A 27,237-nucleotide genomic window follows, 5' to 3' on the forward strand; every position below is an offset into this window, starting at 1 on the left:
GTTAACTAAACTAACAGCTAATGATTATGATGGGCACTCCCAACTAGCTCATTATTTTATTCCTACTTTTACTTGTTCCTCACATATATACCATAATGACCATACATCTGGCAACAGGGGTGGTAGGGGTAGTGTGAAACAGCATAATATAAATGAAATAAAACATAAAAATCCACAAAGAATGTCCAACTTCAGGATCCTTCTTTGTAGATAGAGGCTTAAAGTTTGTTATTTCTCTAAAATTAAGTATTCACAGATATCTTATTTCTGTAATCTAATCTGAGCTTTCACAGTCTTTTATATAATTTGTATTAAGTCATAAGACAGGAAAGGTTTTTGAACAATACATCAAGGTTTTGAACTGACAACATCTAGAGATGATTCAACTATATATTGTATTACTTCAGAAAAGAAAATTATAAATCACAAACTGGTTGAAACTGAAGGGGTTTTTTTGGTTTATTTTACCATGCACACTCTTCAAATGAAGGAACATAGGTCCTTCAGATGATGTAAATTATGATATAATCATAAACAATGTAATTGTCCTGACACAACTCCAAACAACCATCAGATTTAGTTTGACTTTAGATGCCCGTGTATAGCTTTAGTGTGAGGGAAAGCAAGGAAATTGAGATTAATGAGTACTGTGATACATAAATAACCGAATTAAGAACAGCTAACTTGGGTGATATGATTAAGCTTTGCTTCCTAAGGCAATAAAAAAGATATAGGTTAGTTTGTCACTTAATTTCCTCCTCTCTTTGTAACATTTAACTGGTGTTCTTTCTTCTTCTACCTTCCCTTTGTTTGCCTTTTTAAAGTACATCATAGCCTACTTCTACAAGCAACTAAAATATCAAGACAAAAATCTTTGCCTCTGTTGGCGATTTTGCCTTTCACTGCTTGCTAAGCAAACTTTTAACAAAGACATTTGGGTGTTCTGTCTTTTAACAGACTTTATATTAGAAAGAAGCATGAAATCCACAATTTGAATTTCTGAACTCTTACAATTTTCTTGATACAAGGCTATTTCTTTAACCTGGATATTCTATTTTACGTAGTGCTTGGCCACTGGCACAGAGTAAGGTGCAGTGAAAGTATAAAAAAATTGTATGCAAAACCCACAGATGACAGTAGTTTTGCAAGGCAGCCTGCTAAGGACATGATTAATTTGTGAATAAATTAGAATCACATCCAGTTATAGATTCACTGAATGGAAAGGGAGAAGCTAAAGTGATGGTATTGATGTTTTATTGAAGTATAATAAGCATTCATAGTCAAGGACACAAACTTAGTGAGAAGCTGTGCAGCCCATGCCATCCAGAGTACAGCAGTCAGTCTTGTTCATCTCAAGCAGAGTTCCAAAAATAGTAGCTTATACATGTACTTTCTATATTTTATCCCCCTTTCCTAGATATATTTTTGTCATTTTGAATACCAAAATACTCAGCAAACAACCTGTCTGGATAATTTTTTACCAACAATGGATGTTAGATTTGTGATAATTACAAGAATCTCCACATTTTGAAAATAATAAGCACTTACCTTTATTTCTTGAGCTTTCCTGATTCTTTTCCTGCTGCAATTAAAAGTAGAAAAATATATTATTTACAGAATTAGTTACCACAAAAATCACAAACATACAAATCCAAAAGAGACAGTATAGTTCATCCTCCTTCCTGCTCCAAGATAAAATCAGCTACACTTTGCCTGCTACAGAAAGATTCCTATATAACTTGGTTTTAAACTCCCCTAGTATTTTTCATGTGTCTTTTTGGTTTGGGTTTTGTTGGGGTTTTTTTTTCACAATAACAGTGATTAAGCACTGGAACGCATTGTCCAAAGAGGCCATGCAGTCTCTGTCACTTTACCTCTATCTTGCGAGATGCTCATAATTCAACTGAACAAGACCCTGTACAACCTGATATAATTTTGAAGTTAGATCTGCTTCAAGCAACTGGTTGAACTAGGTAACTGTAGAGGCCACTGCCAGCCTAAATTATTCCATGATACAGAGAGGTTGTTCCAGAACCTGAATGAAACTTTGCCAAAATCCCCTCAACTACAAATAATATATTTTTTTCTTATTTTTCCTGACTTGCTTGCATCACAGTGAACATAGAAAATATTTAATCTTTAAAGGAAAACAAAGTCATCTTCTTTTGTTTCAGTTATCTTCCAGTCTTCTCTTCTTCTATTTTTAACAATTTTTTTAATATATGTTGCCTAAAGTACCCACTATTCCAATTCAGAATTGTCTAGAACTAAGAATTGTTTTAAAATACATCAGCTCTGTAACTGCATCAGCAACACATAACATATATTGACATATTTCAAAATAACATTTCCCTTCCAAAAAAACCCCAGTGTGACACAGCTGATTCACAGTCAACAAATTTTTCACTAGGATCCCCTTAGCTGTTCATTCTAACCCACCAATCTTTTCCCATAGCGCTGTTACCTAGTATTTCTCATTTTGAATTTTCTTTGAAATACCATTGTATTATTTTTCTGTAAAAATGTGTTTTAAAATAACTTAAAAATAGGTTAGGAGATAAGAGGAAAAGATTCCTTTTACTGAGGGAACACCATTCCACATCGAGAAAACAATCAGCTGATAAAGCTTCTGAATCTCTTTTTTGAATAAGCAGAGCAAGTCATTCGCACACCTACATCCAGAAGACTAAACCTGAGCAAGTTGTTCACGGAGTAAGAGATTTTATATTTCTTCTTATGTAAAAATACCTATCTTCTACATCTTGAAGACCAAATTTGCATTTCTATTATTCCTTAAAAAGTCTGTGTTTGAGACGTTGGTTGTGTAAGTCTTTTAGTTATTATTTCTAATGACAAGAACAGGAAAGGAGGGCAGAGAGCCGGAGAGAAAATTAAGACAAGAGTTAGCATTGGGGTACCTTGCAACCCAAATCATTCTATGATTATGATTGACCAGTATCACATCATCGCACATGGTATGAAACAACTCACAGGTAATTTAAAACCTCACAGTGGTGGATATTTCTTCCATATTCCAGTTAAAACAATAACAGTTGTATAACTCATATATATTAATATAGTATTAGTTCTCAATACTAATACAAAGAACTGAAATTATGTCAACCAGTGGGTATGTGTGAACATATTGCATATATGAAATGGGTCACAGCTAGCCTAAGTAGGCATTTGACAGTTTACGAAGTAATAGGCAAATGCTTGCGAGGCTGATAATTAGGAATCCAGCAAATGTAAGTAAGTGTGTGTAAGGTTTGTGCAGCGGGGTTTTTTGGTAGCGGGGGAGGGGACTGCAGGGGTGGCTCCTGTGAGAAGGTGGTAGAAGCTTCCCCAGCTCCAAGTCAGACCCGCCTCTGGCCCAGACCAAGCCCATCAGCGACCGTGGTAGCGCCTCTGGGAGAACAGATTTAAGAAGGGGAACCTGCAGTGAGCAGGGCGATTGGAATGTGAGAGGAACCCCTCTGCAGACACCGAGGTCAGTGAGGAAGGAGGGGAGGAGGAGCGGGGGAGGAGGGGATGCCCCTGCAGCCCGTGGTGAGACGGCAGGCTGTGTCCCCCAAGCCCATGGAGGGGAGTGGGGGAGCAGATGCCCACCTGCAGCCCGGGGAGGAGCCCACGCCGGAGCAGGGGGATGCCCCCCAAAATGGCCGTGACTCCATGGGAAAGCCCGCGCTGGAGCAGCCTGTGCCTGAAGATTGGCCTGCAGAAAGGACCCACGCCAGGGAAGTTTGTGAGGAACTGCAGCCCGCAGAAAGGACCCACGTTGGAAACATCCGTGAAGGACTGTCTTCTGTGGGAGGGACCCCAGACTGGAGCAGGGGATGAGTGAGGAGTCCTCCCCCTGAAGAGGAAGGAGCAGCAGAGACAAGGTGTGGGGAGCTGACCCCAACCCCCGTTCCCTGTCCCCCTGCACCACTGTGGGGGGAGGAGGAGGTAGAGAGAACTGGGAGTGGAGTTGAGCCAGGAAGGAGGGAGGGGTGGGGGGAAGGTGTCCTAAGGTTTGTTTTACTTCTTAATATCCTTGTTTTGTTTTGATGTGTAGGAAATGAAATTGATTTTGTTTCTTCCCCAGGTTAGGCCTGTCTTTTACCCATGACCATAAGTGGTGAGTGATCCCTCTTTGTCCTTGTATTGACCCATGAGCCTTTCTTTATATTTTCTCCTCAAGCCACCATGGCCGGCGGGGGGAGGAGTGAGCGAGCAGCTGCGTGGTGCTTTGTTACCGGCTGGGCTTATACCACGACAGTAAGCAAGAGAGAAAAAAGGAGAATAAGCACAGTAAAAGTGCCTGTACCAAGCACAATACCTGAGGATGAGACACAGGCCTTTGGATGGCACATGATAACTCCATTATGAGCTGAATATAAGGTGGCTGAACAGTGAAAGCTGATACAGTGCTCACTACAGGACAGCAGTAGGGCTTGAAAACCATAGGCAGAAGGGCCAGGCTAAAACTATGAACCAATTAATTAGTTCCTGAGAGAAGTATCACATTAAATACAGGACAAGTTAACTGATTGTTTCCAGGAATTGGGAAAATATTTCACCTATCTGGAGGATGCTGTTTTATCTTAAAGGTACCAACACAACCTCTTAGGCTGACCCACTTATTTCTAGTTCAGGTCAGAGTATTGGGCATACCTATCCAGCCTCAAGCTTCCTATAAATATACATTCTGATAATTTTTCAGAAAACTTTTTACCTTTTGTAACTTTACTTGCACAATTCTTCTACAAGTTGCTGAATAATGAAGTCTAAGTGCTGCTGAAGTTACTTCTTTTATATTTGAGCAAGTATTTATTAAGCCATATTTTCTAGTTATATTACTTGTTTCACATGCTAAAATATTGAATGAAAATCCGTTTGAAAATTAATGGCATATTTACATAGTAACTTATTTTTTTAAGCAGCATATCTTAAATGCTCTACTTTCCATATCTGAAGTGTTACGACAATGTCTTACTAAAGAGCCTGATTTCCCTCCTTAGTATTAGTAGTAAAAACTCATTCATAAGAAAGAAACAAGTAAAATACACACTGAAATTAAGAACTAAAAAAAAAAAAGAAGAAAAAAAAGCAGCAAGTTCACAAGTTCATAATTTCATTTACTGAAGGACTCACTCTGAATACTGTGAAACTACAACTAAAGTTCATGAGTCTTCTGTTTATTCATTTTGATTTCACTGTCTGACACACATCCTGTTGTTTGCTTGGCAAACATTGAAGAATTATTTCCCACTCAAGCAATAACTGCTACCATAGCATGTTCTAATTGAATTTTTAGGTTTATTTTATTTTCTGACTGACAAGTTATTTCTTCAGAAATGCTGAAGTCCACGTAACATGAAAGTTTGAAACTATGCAACTCAATTCACTAAACGCCTTCATATCACCTACATGAGAATAATCACAGTAAACAATTTGCTACATATCCTGATATTCAGTGTTAAGTATACACTGAGCTAGTTGCCTTCAACAGCGTGAGAAAAACCTATGAGAATTTACTCAAGGCACTAATCTGCCCCCCAAATTTCAAGCTTTGGTTTTACACAATAGTTGCTCAAAGAGATGCTCCTTTTTCTTTTTCTATTACAGGATACTTTTGTTTGTTTTTAATTTGAAGAAAAAGAGGAAATCAGATAACTTTTTTTTTTGCTTTTGTTGCAATTTATAAGGTGTATTTTTAATATTCTATAACCTATTGATAACAAAGAGAGCGTACTGATTACACTTCAGTACTAATTGCACTGTTTTATTCTGTCTATTTACACTAAGGATTTGTTATTATGGTGCTCATATTAGGTTCCTTCCGTCTTAAATATGCCCACATTGTACATATAAATCTATGGAAAGACGTTAATGTCTACACCAATACATATGTATTTTAACAGTATACGTTTTGATAGCATTTTTCCCAGTTAGCATGCAAATAATTTCAGAATAAGACTTACTACCTATCTTTGAGTAATATAGAAAAATATCACCTGAAACTAATTCTGTGCACTCACATAGGTGTTTAAACTTTACCAAGGAGATTTGAAACTGATGAAAAGAATAAAGCTACAATCAATAATAAAAAAGTATTTTATAATTCACAGGGACATAGAAATGTTTAGCTACCATTAACTTAAACAATGAGGCCATCTAATCTACGAATAACTAAAATGTATTGTTTCAACTTTTCTCATTTTGTAAAATAATATGGGTAATGATGCAGTATTTGTGGTGTTCCCTGCAACCTGATCTTACAAATCTAAGTCAATGACTTTTTTCTTGTTCTTTCAAAACAAAGATGTGTGTCAAAACCTGTACCTATCTGGAAAGTATGTTTTCAGATTTCTCCATGACTATGCTAGAAATACTGGTCAGATACTTAACAACAACAACAAAAAAAACAACAAAAAAAACAAACCAAAAAACAACAAACAAACAAAGTACTTCTGCCTTTATTGACAATAAAACATGGTGTACTACATTATAAAGCATTTTCATGTACATGCTTAATGTTTCCTAAATACAATGAATGGTATTTCCTGAAATACAGGATATGATATGACAGGCTGAATTTAAAAGTAACTCTAAAGCTCTGATTTTCATGCTGTACTAAAACTAAAGCAACAGTTTTAGTATTGCTTAACTCTTTTGATGTTTCTTTTTAAACTACAGTCAGCATTTGGTTTAGAAGATCTATCTAGTACTTTCTTCTAGTCTTCATAAAGGAGAATTTGGTTTTATTTTCATTTTTTATCTCTTGAGAAGTCAGAGTGAAACTTAAGACTTTAATAGGCCAATGTAAACTCAGTTGAATCTTATTCATGATAAGCAGTCTGTGCTTATTAAAAAACAAACAAACAAAAAAGGATTTAGAGACAAGGTGTAGCCATGTTAGCATTCAGATACTGTAATTTGTAGGCTCCATGAACACTGTTTAGTCCCACAAAGCTCACTACAGTTTTCTCCCTTCCTTTAGTTTGCAATTAGAAGAATGGAATTTTTTTCCAACAAAGCTGCAAAGCCTATAATGTCTGCTGCTTACACTACAATAAGTAGATTCTGAAGACTTAATCTAAGCATTGATTACTAGATCAGAGTAGCCTTGCCCGAAAGCAATCTTAAAAATCAAATCTTGGTATCAAAGGAGAAGAGAAACACTAAAAAGGATGAGAAAGACTTTTTAGGAAGAACAGAGTGCAGCAAGCTCAGCAAAGTTAGGAAAGGAAAGAAAATTACTTGGATGAAATTTTAAAATTACAAAAAAACCCAGGATTTTTAATGGAATGTGTTAAGATTTCAGTGACCCCCCCAAAAAAACAAATTTCAAGGAAAGAAGGCATTAGCTGAAAATATCTTTTATTTTCTTTATAGAAATTATTTTTTCTAATATCTTTATTTTCTTTAATTTCAGATGAAGATTTTTGAGCAGCTTTTTATGGCTTAGTTTTCTCAAAAGAATGAATTTTAATTTTAAGCTGACATTCAATCTATTAAGAAAAACCTTTGCTAGCAGATCATAGACCAGCCTCAGTGTGATATGCCTTGGGCCAGCAAGACACTTGGTAGCAGCAAAGTGCATCCAGATGGAAAGAGGTCTTTAAGCCTGAACTTATTTCAAGATTACCCAGTGATTAGACTGGGTGTAGCATCTCTGAACTGTGAAATTAACCTTCTGCCTAGGGAAAGCCTGCTATAATATTAGACTTTTCAACTGAAAACACAGAGTTAAAAAATATAGAAAAATTTATACTGAAGATGATTAAATATAGACTCTTTCTTATTGAAAGTATGTGAATTAATTTATGCAGAAAACCACTAAGAAGCAAAAACTTATGTTAGCAAGTAAATGTTATAAGCACCTATAAGTTAGGAAAATTAAGTTCAGAAGCTCAGGGAAATAGGAACATCTCGTCCTGATGGGAAACAAACAAACCAACCAACCTCTCTCAGAGTCCTGGAATGTGAGAAAGGTAAACAAACATTTGTTCACCACGACAGATAATTCCACTTGCATTTGTACAGCATGTTAGGGTTTTCATGATAGTTGGCCTGAAAATAAAAAAATTCTACCCATATGCTATTAGAAAGCATGTAAATAAGTAAACATCACTGTATTAAGTAAAACATATTAATTCTGTATAAACACTGTGGTGTGGAGGAGTTAATAAACCTGCTTTTACATACATTTCTGTTTTCCCCTGTATTGCATTATGATATATAAACAAAATATTTTCACCTCACTTATTAACAATCAAAGAAATTATATATATTTACTGTCTAAATAACACTGGAATGATTACATGAACCACAATATTATATTGTTCTCTATTGCTACAAGTCATCTGTAAGCAGAACAAATCATCTTGCATCCCAGGAGTTTTTATCTGCTTCAAAATAGCAAAATAGTTTTGAATTTAACAGTCTCCAACCAAATTAATCAGACAAGTTGCATGGCTTTGCATGGTTTTGTGTTGCATCATATTGTAGCAGCCTGATGAAACGTATCGATGCAGAACATATTAGAACTGTAAAAAACCTTTCTTGTGTGTCCAACAGACTGAATTCAATGTAAACTTTTTAAAAAACAGCGGATAAAAGTGGAGAAAATGTCAAATTTTCTGCTGTGTTTGTGAACTAAAGAAGATCACGGATGGCTGACCACACAAATTGCTATTCTGGCAAATCATAAGTTATAAACTATTTGCAATATATATCAAACTAGGCTCTGTAAAGAAAGTGATTTAAATATATACAGAAATGCTTTTGTAAGTTATAAAAGTTCCTTTTCTAGTGCTATTTTCTCTTTGTCTTAACAGACAAATAGCATCAATATCTCTTAAAACATCCTATCATTTTGACATCATCACTGTTCAGAAATGATGTTTGATAAATAATATTGGCATAGTATCTTATTTTATTTGGAAAAAGGGCTTCATATTATCAATAAGGTGAGTAGAGCAGGATGGTCAAAGGGGCTCTTAATGTACAGTGATTCCAAAGAAGGTACACAGCTATTTATAAAAAAGACCAGAGCTGATCTGTAAAGGTAGGTAATATTCTAGGACTAACAAAAATCCACCAGCCATTTTAGAAATAGTAAAGCTAGTTTCTTAGCCCCATTTCAATACCTATCATGTGCATTCTGTTTGTGTTTCCCTTTTTGAAAGAAGAGATAGTATTTATAACTATGAACGTTGCACATAGAAGCATATTGACTTCCACTTAATTCTGTGTTTTTAAAAGACAAACTACATACTTTTATTACATCTAGAACCTCACTCATCAATCTGCCTGAATCATGTGCTGAGGATCTGGGTATGTGTTTGCCAGAGTGGGCTAGTGATAAAGAAGAGGAGCCTTATTTCTTTCTTGCAAAACTCAGGCAAAGTCTCCTTTTCCATGCTGGATGTATTTAAAAAGTAGCTGCTGAATTAATGGAATTCTTAAAATAAACAAAGTGCTAATTAGCCTAAAACATATGGTAGATTGTCCTTGATATGTGACAAAAATTAAAATAATTTAATAAACATAAACCACTAATCACAGAAACGTTGACGAAAGAGGGAGTGCAAACTTTTTTGCTTGATTAACATTTTATAATGAAAATTTATTGTTAATCATATCATAAAATGTAGTTCAAATGCAGAAAATTAGTTGTGTATTCATTACCATTAATGTTCATTCTGCAGTGGGGGTACTTTATTACTATATAGTAACTTTAAAAAAATAATTAAAGGAATAATTGTCATTGAAGATAACATTTCATTGAGAGAGGTACCAAGATAGTTATTTCTACCACGTTGTTAAAACATATACAGGCCATGGTAGTTGAAGAACAACTTATTAGCTTCTATTAATACAACAGCTTTAATTACAAGAAATCTGAATTATACATGTACAGAAACTTCATATTCATGGATGAAATAGTAGCATGGTCACTGCCATAGAGAACAAGTGCACATACTGCACAGGACAATTTGGTAAACTATGCTCAGAACGAATTTGATCAATGACATTATGCTGAACATTTGTGTTTCAAAAAAGTTTCACAGAACCAGACTTCATCAGACTCTCAGCAACTGCAGTACAACTGCAATTTAAACTAAAAATGATGCAAAGCAGAAGCAACATTTATAGTTGTAAAGCTATTCTGTTAAGTAGCAGTAAGCAGGGCCTTGCTTACTACAGTAAGGAAGAAAGAATGAGCAAAAAGTGATCCATTTTCCTGTTGTTCTTGTCAGAACACTACCACAGAAAGCTTCGTAATTTAATATTTACAACAGGATTCTTGCACTGGTATTCTGCACACACAGCTCAGTCTTGTTAGAGATTGCCACCATTTATGGCAGCAACTTCTGGGAAAATAATATGCCACGGGTTGTTCTTGTATCAATTAATGCATCACATGAATATAAGACTGTGTGAAGGAAACAAGATGCAGACCAAGGTGGCTAGGCAGAAATAAGGAAAAGTATAAAGCTGTTGGAAGTTTTCAGAATTAATGACATTCCCAGGATTACGTATTACTAGATATTGCAGTCTTAGAGTAAGCCTTACAGGCTTCTGGAGGAAACTTGAAGAAGTCTTATGGAAGAGACCCAACAGTATTTGGGAAACCTAGATACAAGAGTGAAAGATTTGTTTCATTAAAAACAAAACAACAAAAAACCCAACCACAGAGGTAGGGGTGGGGGGAACTGTGAAATCAGCTGATTTGGTTCTTGGTTTGCTGACTTAGATCCCTGAGGAATATGAAGAACAATCATGGCAAACCCAGGAAGGGGAGTATGAAGCAGTTGTTCCTCTGCACGCAGGAAATTACAACCCCTCAAAGCAAAGGGGAAGCAGAGAGGAAATAAAGATATGCCAAAGTTCCACATCATCTTGTCTATGCCTATATACTTTTAAGGAAAACTATCTCCAGACCAGGCTTCAACAAAGCATGCACTTTCTTCCATCCACAGAAGTTCTACACAAAGGCTAATCCACAGTTTTTCTATTTAGGCATGTCTGACTGTGCATTGAAACAAATCACCTACATGTGTTGGTAAGGCACATACCAGTCTTAAAGGCAGCCTTGGACCATGTAAAGCAGAGCAGACAAAGCCTTTGTCCTCAAGGCAAAACAATTGCTCTGGCCTAAAGTTACAGTCTAACTCCTAATGTTCTTCTGTACCAACTGACTTGAAGTAGCTTCATGCTATTGTCACAGTAACATTGTATACACCAAATGTATACACCACGTATTACATTCTACAAAATAATACTTCTTTTCCAAAATAGGCAGAGAGAGAAAGATTAATGCATTTTAAAAGCAACAATTTTTCTGTTAAAATTGTTCATGATTCATGTGGATGCATTTCCTAAAACTGCTGCCTAGAGTAAAACACAGTGGGCTGCAGGCTGCAGGTAGCTCCCAAAAGAAATAAGCACCCTAGAGTTAGGCCTATGTGCCCTAATTACTATTGCAGTTGAAAAGAAGCTGAGATGTAGTTTTGATTTTTACCTTATCTTTAAGTTCAAGGATTCTCATTTCACTAAATCATTACTTTTTAGTAGGACTGTAAAGTTTTCTATTGTCCTTTTATTTCTGATGTAAGATCTTGTCCAAGAGAAATCTTAAGGATTCTACGGGCCAAATAAATCAGTAGGCAAAGGCCAAATACAGTGTTTCCTTCATTTTACTGAAGCAGAGAAGGGCCTGTTTTCCAAATCCTGTCTTTTTTAAAATGGAAAAATCAGACAAAATCTTCATGTTGACTTTAAGGATCAATTCTTCCACGGGCTGTTACCCTTCTATACACACACTGCTTTCATTAGGACAATTGTCCTAAAACAACTGGCCACAGTTCTGACCTAAATAAGGAAAAAAAAAACCCAAACCAACAAATCAACAGAACATACATAGAAGCTTACTCTGGGTAAATTTTTTAGGCAGCTCACTCTTACAGAAACACAACGTAACTATAGCTTCTTTAATATGATGACTTCATACTTTGTTCTTTGATGACAGACCAAATCCATGTGAAATTTATAAGCAGTTTCATTGCACGTGACGAAAAAAGTTCTACCAATTTTATATGGCTGTGCAGTGTTGCTGTTTTTATAATGCTTTCATCATTGAAACACTTAATGCATGGTGTAAGCAGTGAAAGAAGTATATACTTTTGCACTGAGACACGTCCCACTACAACCAAAACCAGCTTATAAACTGAAGATTGTACAAGCCAATTTATGTAGTCAAATCCAGGCTACCAGTCTCCTTAGTGAAGTTGGAGGAGCTACGAATGCTACATAAATGATGGCTACACAGAAGTAGATTACTGCTATTTGTGCATATTTTGAATTAAACTTTAAATGCTCAGACGTTCAGTGTAGAATTACTTTCTCATGTATAGACAGCATAAGACATACTTTCTTCCAGGCTACAAAGAAAGAAATAACACAGGACGGTTGATAAGGTGCTGTAGATAGAATCATAGAATCATTTAGGTTGGAAAAGACCTTTAAGATCAACGAGTCCAACTGTCAACTCAACAGCACCATGCCCATTAAACCATGTCCTGAAATGCCCTATGTGTTTTTTGAACACCTCCAGGGATGGTGACTCGACTACTTCCCTGGGCAGCCTGTTCCAATTCCTGACAACTCTTTCAGTAAAGAAATTTTTTTCTAATATCCAACCTAAACCTCCCCTGGTGCAATTTGAGGCCATTTCCTCTCGTCCTATCACCAGCCACCTGACAGAAGAGACCAGCACACCCACCTCACTACAACCTCCTTTCAGATAGTTGTAGAGAGCTATAAGGTCTCCCCTCAGCCTCCTTTTCTCCAGACTAAACAACCCCAGTTCCCTCAGCTGCTCCTCATAAGACTTGTGCTCCAGGCCCCTCACCAACTTGGTTGCCCTTCTCTGGACACACTCCAGCACCTCAATGTCTTTCCTGTCGTGAGGGGCCCAAAACTGAACACAGTACTCGAGGTGCGGCCTCACCAGTGCCCAGTATGGGGGAACAATCACCTCCCTGCTCCTGCTGGCCACACTATTTCTGATACAGGCCAGGATGCCATTGGCCTTCTTGGCCACCTGGGCACACTGCTGGCTCATATTCAGCTGGCTGTCGACCAGGACCCCCAGGTCTTTTTCTGCTGGGCAGCTTTCCAGCCACTCTTCCCCAAGCCTGTAGCACTGCATGGGGTTGCTGTGACCCAAGTGCAGGACCCAGCACTTGGCCTTATTGAACCTCATACAATTGGCCTTGGCCCAATGATCCAGCCTGTCCAGATCCCTCTGTAGAGCCTTCCCACCCTTGTGCATATCAACCCTGCCTCCCAACTTGGTGTCATCCACAAACTTACAGAGGGTGCACTCAATCCCCTCATCCAGATTATTGATAAAGATATTAAAGAGAACTGGCGCTAATACTGAGCCCTGGGGAACACCACTTGTGACCGGTCACCAATGATGAATATACTTATATAGCTCATAAGCTAATCATATTCAGCGTATATATTTATTTTGAAATTCTCTGAGGACACTCCAGATTTGAGGAGACAAAGAAGGGGGAGAGAGATTTCCAAGAGGTAATATTTTAGCATACTGAGTTATCACTGGAAGTTCTAAGGGACAGTATTTAATGGTTATTCTATTATCTTTCCCCTCATGCAGCTCCTAAAAACTCCAGGTACTCTCACAATTACTGAAAAGTGTTAAGTGTCCTGACAATATAGTGTTATTTTTTTTTCCTCCCAAAAAAACACTACAGATGGATCTTAGCTGCACAATTCCCACGGACATTAATGGAAGTAATTTGCCTAAAACCCCTATTCATTTTTTAGGGTTGTGTTGTGTTTTTTTGTTTTGGTTTTTGGGGGTTTTTGGGGGGTGGGGTTTTGTTGTTTTTCGGGGTTTTTTTTACATTTCAGAGATGTTTTTAAGTGTAATTTTCTGAAGTGTAATTTTCTAAAAACCACATAATGTGCATTGCATTTTATTATTCAGCCTGTCTGAGGCTCATTCAAATCTTATTTTTCCTCTCTGCAAATTTTTATCTAGATAAAAGAAAATCTGCAGGAAGAATGACGATTAGAGAGTATAGACGTGAGAGCGTCAACATCAATTACCTTCTTACAATCCAGGATTGCAAGTAATATTTAGTCTGTGTTAGGACATAATTATGGGTAAAACTGTAGTATATCTACCAGTATTGATTAAAACCAATATGCTACAAAATTTCAAAGAATAATATTTTGTTTCTACCATTCATTTTATGGATGCAGATAAGCTAGTGTTGCAAAGGGAAAGAGAAGTTCATGATATGAGTATTAATCAGTTGCACCTGCCCTTTTGAAAAGTGTTCAACTCTATATTTGAGGAATACATTCATTTTAACCAGAGATTTGATGAAAAGTTATGCCATATTACCCACCATGTGACATTTAGGAAATAGAAAGTAAAATTAAGATGATATTTTTTTTTCTATTGAATCCTAGAAAATTCAAAATTAGCTCAGCATTTGATTCTTGAATTTAAACTAAGTTTTCAAAATTAATTATGAAGTAAAGCTATATACACTACAGATATACCAACAATTGGTTACAGTCTCCTCACTATGAAGTAGGCAATGTATTGTAAAGCTTTTAGTTATTTCCTCTTGGAGTTCATGCTGGAAGCAAGTAGCTTTGAAAAAAAAAGAAAAAAAAGTGCAGAGAGCTGAAAAAACAATTCAGTAAACATTTGAAGTCCTAATCTAATTGATAATATTGTATTTTTAAATTATATTTCCTTCTTTATATATATAAAAAAAGACATCTATTTTTCTTCCCTGCCCTAGACTGATACTAGTAGACACAGCTAAAATAGGGTTTGTTTTTAATGATAAACTATGAATAATGTCTTGCAAACATTGCCTTGTATGAAACCAAAGACTTTCATTGCATTCTATCTAATGATGGAGTAGATATCAGGAAGTAGTCACTGCAAGGAGAAGACAGATGTACCCAGATAATAAACTCTGTTCTTTACTAATTGTTAATAATATACCATCAAGGAAAATAATTTGAAAATAGTAAGGTATAGGAAGTATTTGAAGACTCAATAATTTTTTTGGAGGGCATGCTTTACTCAGTGCCCCAGTTACAGGAGGAATGAAGGAATACAGAAATAACTGGGAGACCTTTATATGGAAAGTCAGACTAGCTAATGCAATGGTTTCTCAGACCTTAAAAAAAACCCCACAAACTATCAATTGCAGTGGTGTGGGATATTTAGAAAACAATGGACATATAGTGAACAATCCAGGCACAATGGAGCCAGAGGCCTCTGCAGGCAGCAGGCCTCAAGGACATGGTGAAGATTAACTGTTGCTACAAATCTGATGAAGCGAGCACGAAAAGTAGAACAAGGCTAACTGTTGCTACAAAAGTTTGATGAAATAAGCACAAAATGCTGAACAAAGTTGGGCCTACGTGACTGAAAGCAGGACACAAGACAAGTTACAGGTGGGGGGAACCATTCGCGTGATCAGAAGGCCTTATCCTATCAAATTATTGTTTTAGGCACGTGGACAGCACATGTTAACCAATCAACAGATGGCTTACGCATGAGCAGGAACTAAAATACTTATATAAACCAAGCTATTTGGGCAATAAATTGGCATCTGCTTTAATCATATTGATTGTGTGCAGTGTCCGTGACTTCCGCATCGACACAGTGGGATTGGTCTTTCACATTTTTAGGATCAGCTTATCGTAATAGAGTAGTTACTATTAATTTTAACGTACTTTTTTATCCAGTGGAATTGTTACATCAAATAATGTAACACCAAATAATGTTAGATATACCAACAAAGTTGAATAAATTCTATTAAGATAATGTAATATTAATTCTGTATTACTTGTATTGATGTATGAGTATAATCCTCAGGTAAGAGTAATAGAAATTAATAGCATTTCCGTGAACCACTCTAGAGAAGGGAAGATTGTGCTGTTGCCTCAGGAGAGTGATAGACCTCGGTTTGGATTGTTTCCATAGGAAGAAGGGACATAGAAGGAATAAGCTTGTTAGATTTTTCTTATTTCAAATAAATATTTTATTACAAAGCATTGAGTACGGGAATTCAATTGCAAGAAGTTATTTGATAGAATTAACAATGAACATTAAGCAGATGTTATTAATATCATGCAATGTTAAAGAAATATTTATTACTATTATACTTAGTTCATATAAATGTACTGTTCATACACTGCATTTTTCATACATTACATGTTCATTTATATGAACAGTATAAATGTAGCATAGTTAATAGACTACATTAAATGAAAACTTAAAAATGCCAAAGAGCTAAGAAGACATGTAAAGTGAAACAATAATCTCTTGCTCATTTCTTGCATCACTTTCAACAAGGTCAAATAGTAACTTATTTTAATTATTAAAGTTTAGGAGATCTTTGTTTTGACTTTTATGATTTAGGCTTTAACCTTCCATGTTTGTAAAAGCATTTAAGCATAGTCATATCAATGCATAACAACCAAATAGAAATAATTAAGACATCTTTTAATTAAGCTATTATTAGATTCTCCATTTTCTTTGTGTGTCAGGCCTGAGCAGAGCTACCAAAACCTTTAACGTTTTCAATGGGTATCTTAATGCTTAGCCCCATTATTTGAAAGGCAAATAAAACCAGTGTTTTGTGGTTGGGTTTTTTTGCAAGTTGTTTTGTTTTGGTTGGTTAGGGTTGGTTTTTTGTTGCTGTTGCTGCTGCTGCTGTTTGGTTTTATTTATTTATTTATGGAAAATACATCACATTCCCTTATCTCCTGGTTAAAGGTATTTGAGCACACTGATGGATGTAGTGTTCTTCTCTGGTAAGATTTACCATGGAATCAGTTATCAGAAACAAATAGAATGCCCTGAGCTGCACTACTTATATGATCCCACCAGGAAATATGAAAGAGGAAGAGTAGAACTAAGATGTCATGACAACTGTTGTAATCTACACAGAATCACCCCACCCAGAACTGGAGGCATTTTAAGGTGAGCATAGAATACTTCAGTAACTAAGGTCCACAAGGTAGGAGGACAGAAGTCAGTGAGACTTTCCTACTGATATTTTGCTTTATAAACAATGGAGATAAAGTCACAGAGTTTTCCAGTTACAAAACTCTCAAAAGGAAAGGCTTCTGAAGAAAGCTAAATCAAATATACCTAAACCTAATACACATAAACACAGATCTGTGTTTCTTACCATGGCTCCTTTGCAAAGCTTTCAAATGAAAAAATTTAAACTGATCAGGAAAATAAATGCTAGAGAAATAGCTTACATATTGTGATAGCAAATACTGTTACTGCAAGAAAACAAAAGCCATGGTTCACATGAAGTACAGATGGGTTGTTTAACATAACATCCTGGTAACATGAGATCAGGACAATTGATATTGTAAAAGCAAAAATAATTAAAAAAAAAGGTATAGTAGCATTTCATCAAATATGGTTTTATCAAAAAAAATTACCAGATTTGTGCTCCCACTGCACATCACGTTCTCAGTAAAATTATCACAGCTCAAAATTACTACTGAAAAAATAATTAGGACAAATTAACTAATGAAGAAGAAAGAGTTAAAACTAGCGAGATATTTTCTTAGTGTTAAAAAGAGGTCATTTTTTCTGAACTTGGTTTTCTACCACACAAAGTATAGGACTGAAAGTCTTAAGGAAGTTTTAAAATATAGATATTGAAAAGAGACATGGATGTAAGACAAAATATTTAGTCAATCTAATTGCAGCCAATTTAAAATTAGTCTAATTGTAAACAAATATTGTACTTTAATTTTATACTCAAGCCCAATGTAATTAACAGTTTTCTTACAAAACATTATTGCTATACGTCAATGCTGCATGTACTCACTTGGGAATATATCACTGTATAGATGCACAGTATACTGACGTTTAAAACAAATGTTTAAAGTACTTAATTATTTTCATTTAAAAACAGAATTTCAATAGCTAATTAAAACCAGAAAGGTGAAAAAATGAACCATAAACTAAATGGATCGTTATTTAGTTAAAAAATGAGGCTGGGGTACATCCCAGTTTGTCTGCACACCAATAAAACTATTATACACCATGTTCATTATTTAATAATATTTGTATATTGATTTTTGCATATAATTTTTACATTATAAGCACTGTGTATGCTACAGGATATGACTTTCATTTTAACAAACCAAGATAACAAAGGTTAATAAAGATAACAAAAGTCTACGTCTTCTAGGTAATGAAAATAGGTATCAAACCCTTGGGAAAAAAGACTGAGAAAAAGAAGCACTGGAAAAGAAAAGAATAAAATAAAACATTTGGCTGATAGAAAAAAAAATTAAGAGAGATTGAACTATATACAGAGTAGTCTTGAGGATCTGAAGAATAAGAGACAGCAAGGAAGGCATGGAAAAGAGCTGTATCTCATAAACTTATGTAGCAACATACATGTCAAGAATCTGACCTCCTTCCTGATCTTAGAAATCCAAACTGCACAAATTTAAGCAGGAGCAAAGCATCCCCAGTAATATATAAAACAAATCTCTTCTGGTTTTGTTTTGCTACTACCGTGATTGCAATTTGTGATGATGATTTGCCATTGGAATAGAATATGAAAAAACATACTAATCAAGAATCCAAAATGATAGCTGGTATAGACTGTGTTTGCATCAACTCCCAAACAGCAGAAAAGCCCAAAATCCATTGTCTTACCTATTCAGAGGCTAACTGGAAATCCTCTTCCTAGAAAGCAATGTGAGGCGGCCAAGCTGAGTACTGTAGGAGATAATTACACTACCACCATATACCACTACTTTATATTTTATTCTTTGTTGCCAAGCTGACACGTGAAATTAAAAGGGCAATGGTAATCAAAGGTAGATAATACATGTGGATCTCATCATGCCTTAAAATAATTGGTTGAGATTAATATTTTCCACAGTGGTGATTTTCAGTAACAGGAACACAAAAGATAGGTACAGCAAGAGGTTCAGTGCAATAGTAAAGATGTACCTTTTCTCCCTCACTAGCCCCATGGAATTGACTAAGTTTATAGCGAGGTGTTGCTAATGAGTTAGCAATGGAAGCATCAGCAAGCAGCATGAAGAAGAACTTCACGCTTGCCTTAATTCCATACTTTGACATCCCTTTTCGCCCTCCACAATGAATGACTCGTTGGAAGAAGGACTATTGAAGAAATTTTACAGAGAGATTTTACAGGCAACTTTCCTAAGACTTTTTCAAAAAATGCTTTGAGCATGTAGTGAGAGAGAGCAAAAATAACATGTTTAATTGATATCAGTTTATTAATATACAATGATTGTAATGGGACTTAAAAAAAAAATTAGCCAAGCCTTTTGAATGCTGTTGCCCACAGGAAAAAGCAGATTAGAATGCAGAACATACTCCCTCTCCCTGAGAAAAGCAAAATAAAATAAAAAAAGTTTCACAAGACTTCTTGACTACAGTTAGTCAAATTATTAAGGGGGGGAAAAAAAAAAAAAGTGAGTCTTGTTACTTAAATCAAATCCTGCAATTTGCATAGGACATAGATACTGTGTTCAGGGAGCCTCAGAAGGAAGAAAATTCTCTTGTTACCTTAGAGCTGAGAGCAGCATTGACATGCTCAGGAAAAGCTCTGTTCTTAGTTCTCAGAATTCACTGCTGCATCTTAGTGCAATAGATTTTTTTTTTACCCTCTCTCTCTCTCGGATGCAGGATTTTAGAGGATCAAATTTTATGATTTCTCAGATCCTGCAGGTGTTTAGACTTTCCAGATAAACACCGTGAACTATAAACTTCAGGTTGTTTGGAGACCAGGCCATACAAGGAAAGCTCAGGCTATTTTTGAATCCTGAAGTACTACTTTCTGTGTATTTCTTTCTTGGCTATGATACCCTAAATGAAAATTAAACCATCGAACACTCAGCCTGTCTGTATTTTACAGGTGTTTTATTATAACACAGAACGTGCTATTAGTTGAGGGAGAACATTCTATAACTTTTGGGCGAAAACCTAAATGCAGAGCATGTATTCCATGCTTTGTGCTTATACGTTCATATTTGTCTTTAATAAACTGGGAGAGCATGTTTATGCCACTATGTGTTTTTCTCTTGCTTTGTTTCATTCATTCGAAGTCATTGCCTAAACACCTCTAAACTGGGCCTAATTCTAATCTAACACAACCAGCTCTGAACTGACCTAATCCTGAGGCCTAAATTAATGAGAATCAGTTGAACTGCCTAATTTAACAGCAAACAGCAACAGTAAGGAGGGAGGGAGAAAGAAAAAGGGAAAGAGGTTATTTTTTCACAGGAAGTTAAAAGAAATATTTCAATCTGGAGAGGTAACACAGACAGGAGTGGCTGTTGCACGTCTGACTCAGATCGCATTAGCCCTTTGGTAAAACAAGACAAAATAAGGACAAGGCTGGAAAGAGTTTGAATCAATACAGCAAAATCAGTTGTTAGAAGATGTCCATGAAAGCTGTTAAAAACAAAGCATGTCCCCTTTGCTGTACCCTCTGTACCCACCTGCTCAGTTGTACAAAAAGCTCTTTCCTGACTGAAGCTCATGCCCAGGCCCAGACCAAATTCCAAACTTCCTCAATTCTTCCCTCTCTCCTTTACCCAGATTGCCCTGACTGTTTGCTCGTCCTACCCCTACCCACTCTGCTGAGCCAGTGCTTCCTCCTAGTTAGGTATTACAACCCTGACTATAATGAATATCATGGTCTTAACTCCATAAAGTCGGAACTAGGCCTAAGTAAAAGGTATGCACGTGATGATGACTAAATTAGCAATCTTCACTGCTTGTCCCTTGAGACTAAAACCAAACAACTCCCTAACCAGAATGGTACCTTTCACAATGAGGCACTGTTTTTAATATTACTCCCTGCTAAACCATGTGAATCACCTGGCTTGCAGAGGAGGGTTGTGCATGCATGTGTTAGATACACAGAGTTGGCATGCTTTAGAATATGCATATGAATGTACAGGCTATATTCCATATTTCTTAGCCTCTTACAGAGAATCAGAAACCAACAGTCAGCATTCTGTTGGCTGCTGCCTGCCTGTGTACCTGGAAATCTCAGAGCATACACTTTTTCACTGAAGACATTGCAGAAACATTGCGCTCTGTCAGAGCTGTGCAAATTACAAGAGGAAAATTCATTAGGATGCTGGAAATACTTCCTAATGATTTCAGGTAGGAACCTAGGTATTAACAAATTTCTTGCGATACTTCAGCAGGAACGCAAAAAGACTCCCAAATGGAAAGTCCCTTACAAACTTTTCCAGTGTTTTGACAAATGAAGAACCAAGAAGTGGCATAACAGGAAATTCACATGCTATTCACACATATCCTAATATGTTTTAGCATAACCATGTAAGCGTAAGCCATGGCAGTTTAACAATGGAAGAAGACTGAAAATAAAATTTTCAGGAGTTCTTTGTAATACCCTTTCTCTGTTCTAGTTCAAGCCAACTTATCTCTTCCTGGTTTTGACTATTTCATATATAAACAATACAGTCAAACATTTGATCTTCGTGGCCATGATAATGATTATTATAATTCTAGTTTGGGACATAATTATAATTTAAGCATGAACTGCTGCAAGCTCTTAGACTTACATTTTATAAATTATTGCAGATTTTCTGTTGGAAAATTTACAGAAAAATAAACCTAATGCTTGAAAGTCAGCAGCTCATCTTAGCTACTGGATATTAAAAATTCCACCATAATACTAGAGCAGTTCCAACTAATGTGTAATAAAATTAGAAAACTGTTCAAAGTGGAAACTTTTCATTAATACAGCCTATGATAAATTAGAAAGTCTGCTGAAGAATAGTCTGTTAATTCCTATAGATCAAGTTAAATACACACAAAAAAAATTCTACACAGTAAGAAATCGCTGCATATTTAAAGGATATAAAGAGCAAAGTTGGGAAATCGGCAATATCCACAGCATTAGATCTAACTTTTGGTTATCATCAAAATATGGCAACTTCAGACTGCTCTGACATTAGCCAAGGAAATCTTGCAATCCAGACTCAGAAGTTAGTTATCTATATACTTAAAGCATATTTTACTATGATTTTCTGCACACTTTTAACAAAAAAATGTAATATTGGAGACTAAAAAATAGTGGTTTCAATTGCCAGTGAAAATGCTGATTTCTTAAATGCAGCACAATTACCTTCTAAGGAAAAACTGAATACAGGCTCTCACACATTGCAGCACTGAAAATTTCTATCAATACTACCAATTCTCCTAGTTATTTGCACCAATGAAGAAGGATATGAGTTCCACACAACTGAGGCACGAGAATTAAATCAGCTATATATTCTATTCTATCTAAAGTAGCATGAGATATCCCCATATAATTGTTAAAGTATCTGTCCACATATTTAATCTATGATAAATAATCTAACACCACTCCCCCCCCAAAATGTATGGAAACCGAGAACACAGATAATGCCATCAGTGGAGGAGGATAATCACTTATTGGAATATTCTGTTACTGGAAAAATGTATGTTCATAGTCTTTTTTTGAATGCAACGTAGGTACACACAGAACTCCAAAAACTCATGAAGGCAATCTCTTAATTGGAAGATTCTCTAATGTCTAAACTGGAGCTTTAGGTAATTTTTTAGAGCTCCCTAAAGAGCCAGGTGACTTACCTAGCACAATGTGCTGGAACTTCCTAGTGATCTACCTGCATGGCTTGCTTTCCTCTGCAAACCAGGATATGAGGAACCACAGAGTTCTGAATCACATCCCAACATAAACTTACCAAACAACCAAACTACATACTCCTTGGGCCTGAAAATTAATAAAAAGCTACAGGCTAAACAGCCTTGTATGTGAACAGTGGGGTGAAGATGTGGATAAATGATGTATAAAACAGTTAATAAAACATGATACGTACTGGTAGCCCTTTGAAACAGATTGAACATTTCAACTGTCTCAAGTTATGCAAATTGAATTATTTGTTGCAGGTAAATGATAAATATCATTCAAGAGAGGTGGCTTCATTACCTATTGAAGATGTAGAGGGGTTTTGGAAGTTGGAAGGAGGGCTAAGGGACAGTACAAAGATAGGTAATATCAATGTTTTCCTAAGTAAAATGATTGCAAAAAGTTTTGAAAAATGTACCAACCAAATTTGTTCTACAAATATTTGTTATCAAAACATGAAGAACTTCTCAATTTAATTCATCACACATTTTGCTATCAACCTGTTAAAGCAGTGGATTAAGGAATATTGTCTCTTTTTCGCTATCATGACATTCAGAGTTTCTAAAAACATTTTGTAAATCTTTTTTTAAAGACTTTGTAAAAAATTTTTTTTCTCTAAAACGTTTTTCTGAAAATCTCTTCAAGCCTTTTTAAGTTTCATCAGTAAAATCTCACAACTATGAGGTTCAATATATAAATTGTAATAAAAATTAAAAATAATTATAGTTTGTTACATGTAATTTTAATTATGTATTATAATGAATCACAGAATGGTTGAAGTTGGAAGGGACCTCTGGAGGTCACCTTGTTCAACCTCCCTGCTCAAGCACAGTCACCTACAGCAGGTTGTCCAGGACCATGTCCAGACAGCTTTTGAATATCTTCAAGGATGGAGATTCCACAGGCTCTCTGGGCAATCTGTTCCAGTGCTCAATCACACTCCCAGTAAAAAAGTGTTTTCTTATGCATAAAGTTTTTCCTTATTTATAAGGTTTTTTCCTTATGCATGCTTTTTTTATGCATTCAGATTTTCATGCATTCAGACTAAATGCCTACTTGTAATTTCTGTGCATGAAGAGCTGAATTTATTCATAATCCCTTTTACAACAACAAAACCTTTACAGTATGAATGCCTGTTCTCACCATGAACACAATTAGTTTTTCAAGATAATACCTAAGTACCACCACAATTGTTTTTACCTGCAGTCTGACATTCAGAGTTGCTCTGGTTGGACTACCATCCGAATTGGATAAATTCCTCTTTATTAGAACAAGATCAATTACTTTTTTTTTTTTTTAAAGTTTGCAATCATAAACTTGCATATATATTGCTTGATCAAAGCAAATATGACTGCCGATATTATCTTCTGTTTGCAATAAGTATTCTACTTGCATAACTTAATCTAAGCACTTGATACATTAAGTGTTTGATTGAAGCAGAAAGTCTCCTTTACCATATTATTTACATGTTTTGAATATGTGTATCTGTGCCAGAACTGGTTTTAAAAATTGACTTTAGAAAAGTTTTTCATTCCTAGGTTTTTTATACTAAACATATCCATAATAACAAAAGCTGAACTATAAACTAAACCATTTTTTTATCTAGACATATTGCCTAGAAAAAACCCCCACCATGTTTTCTTTGTTTTTCAGAATAAATTTTTATATCATGTTTTCATTATTCTTTTTCCTTTTCTTTATATTTTTCCTAGCATTCATTTTCTTTCCCTTTAAGCTTTATCTTCTTTTAAAAATACAAAATCTATTTACAGAATGTGCCATTTGCTTCTGTTCTGTATATATGCATATTTTTTTATGTTTTTCAAAGATATCTAAGGAATGAAAAATAGAGGAAAAGTCTCTCTACCTTTCATATGTATATATATGTATATGCAGACACAGGCATATGTGTATGTGTGATCTCCCCAATATTAAACTTGACATGTTTATGATGGCCTATTCCAAGTATTATATGAGAGTTATCAGAGGATTAGAAGTATTATTAAGGAACAGCAACATACTGTGAGTTCCACATACAATCACTGATGTCAGAGACCATCTAAATCTCAGAAATGATGTTCATTATACCTCATGTCCTGCCCCTGCTTCTTCTGACATTCTTCATGGTTATGTTTTGGGGTTTTTTGGTACGTGTTCTTTCTCTCTCATGTGGTTCTTTCCACAGTTTCATTACTAGTCTCTCTCATTCCTTCTAGATTTCAAAGTATTTTTCTTGTGCTATTTTTCTGTATTTTGTTTAAAGTTGACAAATGGAAGTAAACTGATGAGACAAAGTTTCTGATTTTGCAAAATACTCAGTATAAACACCTGTGTGCTTTTACAGTTATGTATTTATTTGGCTGGGGCCTGAAGCATTCTTTATTCTGATTGAACAACATTCCCTAGAGGATGCACAATTTTATAATTAAATGTAAATTTTAATATTTTATTTTCCATCTGTTAGAAACTTTCTATATTTAACCTAAATACTATACAATAATTAGCTAATAAGCAAATATTTTGCTTGTTTGAGAACTCAGTTATCAGTTCTTCCTCCTTATATGCTGAGAAAGAATCACATGATATTTGATGATTTTTTTCAAACTGAGGACCAAGAAGAAAGAGCTTTCATATTTTATAAAAAAAATTGAGAAATTAAACTAGCCAGATCTTCAAATATTAATAGAAACTAACATTTAGAGTTTCTGACTGTAATTCAGGCTTTCTAGTTGAAGCACCCAGATTCAGAAGAAGGGGAAAAAGAAGTTTTTTTATCATCTTTGTTGGCCTGATTGTAGGCCTTATGGGTCCTCAGATGTTGCTCCCATGACTACCACCCCAAGAAGAAACTAAGAAGTTGATCAGATCTGTGCTAGCTTCAGACAGCCCATGGAGATATTACAGCCCTTTTCCTTGTTATAGAGAACCATCACAGCATTTTCCCTTTTAGCTACCAGAAGAAGGGCAGGATTTGTTAGCTGAGAACTGTTTTGGGACTCCTGGATTCATGACAAAGGTGTAGCAGGTGGGCAAAATTTGAATGGTATATAGTGCTTGAAGCTAGGAAACCCAGTATCTCAAGAAACATCTGCATTATGCCACAGTTCAAAACTCCTAAATTCAGTGAACACTGTGAATATCTACCTCACGCAGGGAAGATTTTTGTTGATCAATTAACTTCAACACCATGCTGCTCTGACAGGCAGTTCCCCTGGTTGCTGCTTGGTCTGAAATCCAGTGAGTACTGGGACATGTTGTTGCCTTAAGCAGATGCTGACAGTTGCTTTAAGAGGCAGCCTCTCCTGGCTCTCTCTCTGAGTTTCTGTTGATACACATAATCTCTAGTTTGTGAAACTAGAACAGAGCTTAGCTCACTATCTTTGAAAGATTTCTGGGCTTTCAAATCAAAACAGCTCCTGTTTGCTTGTCAAATCAAGTCTATATTTTTGCAGGTGTTGTTATGGAAAAGTTAATTTCTGAACATTACTCCAATAAACACAAACAAGACAAGGCTGGTGTGTAATTTATCCCTTGGTCAGAAAAGAAAAACCAGAAGTGCTAGAGAATAAACTGTACCTTGTGGCGTAATCTTACTAGGGGCTGATAGGACCTAAAGTCGTATCCTTCCTTGGCTGGCCACCCGTCTGCTCCCAGCAAAATGCATCCAAGTAAAACAGCTGACCACCACATAAACATCTTTACAGGTCTGTTTCTGTCAAAATAAAATGTAAATGTTCAGTGACAGACTGCAATATTATTTTGGCACAAGTTATATCATAAAAGTTTACAATATTGATATTCCATTTGTGGACTTGAATAAATATAGTTGAAACAAGGTAATCCATCTGGCACAACAGCAAAAAGAAAAAGAAAAAAAAAGGTAGCAGTTCAGCATACAATTATGCACAGTTACAGATCTTGTCCATTTTCATCTGCACTCTGTCTGTAAGTTTGTCATCCTGCAGTCATCGTAACAACCTAGTTTGTGCTGATTGCAATGTTCTGGTATATTTTAAACCAGGTTACCAAAAAATTACTTTCTATTTGAATGAACAAAAAACTTGATTTTTCCAGACAAAACTGGACTGGTTTGATGAGCTTGTCCTACATTATCCAGCTACTGTGATACATTAAGCTATGACCCATTAGAACTAAAATTAGGATATTAGATACTGATATTAGAAAGGGAGACACACAACAATCTGGAAGAATGCACAGAACTGTTTCTAATGTTAAAGGCCTTGATAAACTTATGTTCTGAAATTTATGAGAAAATCCTTGCAGGAGATGCTGAAAAAATCATAGACAATCTGTGTCAGAGCTGCTTTTGATTGGACAAAGATATAACTTCATAAAGATAAGATCAGAAATATGGAAGGCCTATAACAAATTATACTCACAGATTTCATAGATACATACGGCATGAGAGTTTCCTTACATGGTTTCTAAAGGA

At 35.7% G+C, this 27,237-nt stretch overlaps 1 protein-coding gene across 3 annotated transcripts in view; it reads right to left on the reverse strand.

The window, feature by feature from the left end:
* Window positions 1-27,237, reverse strand: part of FSTL5 (follistatin like 5) — a 335,608-nt gene that overhangs the window by 281,705 nt on the left and 26,666 nt on the right. For all 3 annotated transcript variants that reach the window (XM_069786239.1, XM_069786231.1, XM_069786221.1), the window contains 2 exons: window positions 26,361-26,496; window positions 1,549-1,582 (listed from right to left, as the gene is read on the reverse strand). In XM_069786239.1, coding sequence (XP_069642340.1) covers window positions 1,549-1,582; window positions 26,361-26,480 — 154 coding nt within the window. In that variant the 5' untranslated portion in view covers window positions 26,481-26,496. Of the gene's footprint in view, window positions 1-1,548; window positions 1,583-26,360; window positions 26,497-27,237 lie in introns of those variants that run through there.

The sequence above is a fragment of the Haliaeetus albicilla genome, chromosome 1 (genome assembly GCF_947461875.1).
Source record: "Haliaeetus albicilla chromosome 1, bHalAlb1.1, whole genome shotgun sequence".
Lineage (NCBI taxonomy): Eukaryota > Metazoa > Chordata > Aves > Accipitriformes > Accipitridae > Haliaeetus > Haliaeetus albicilla.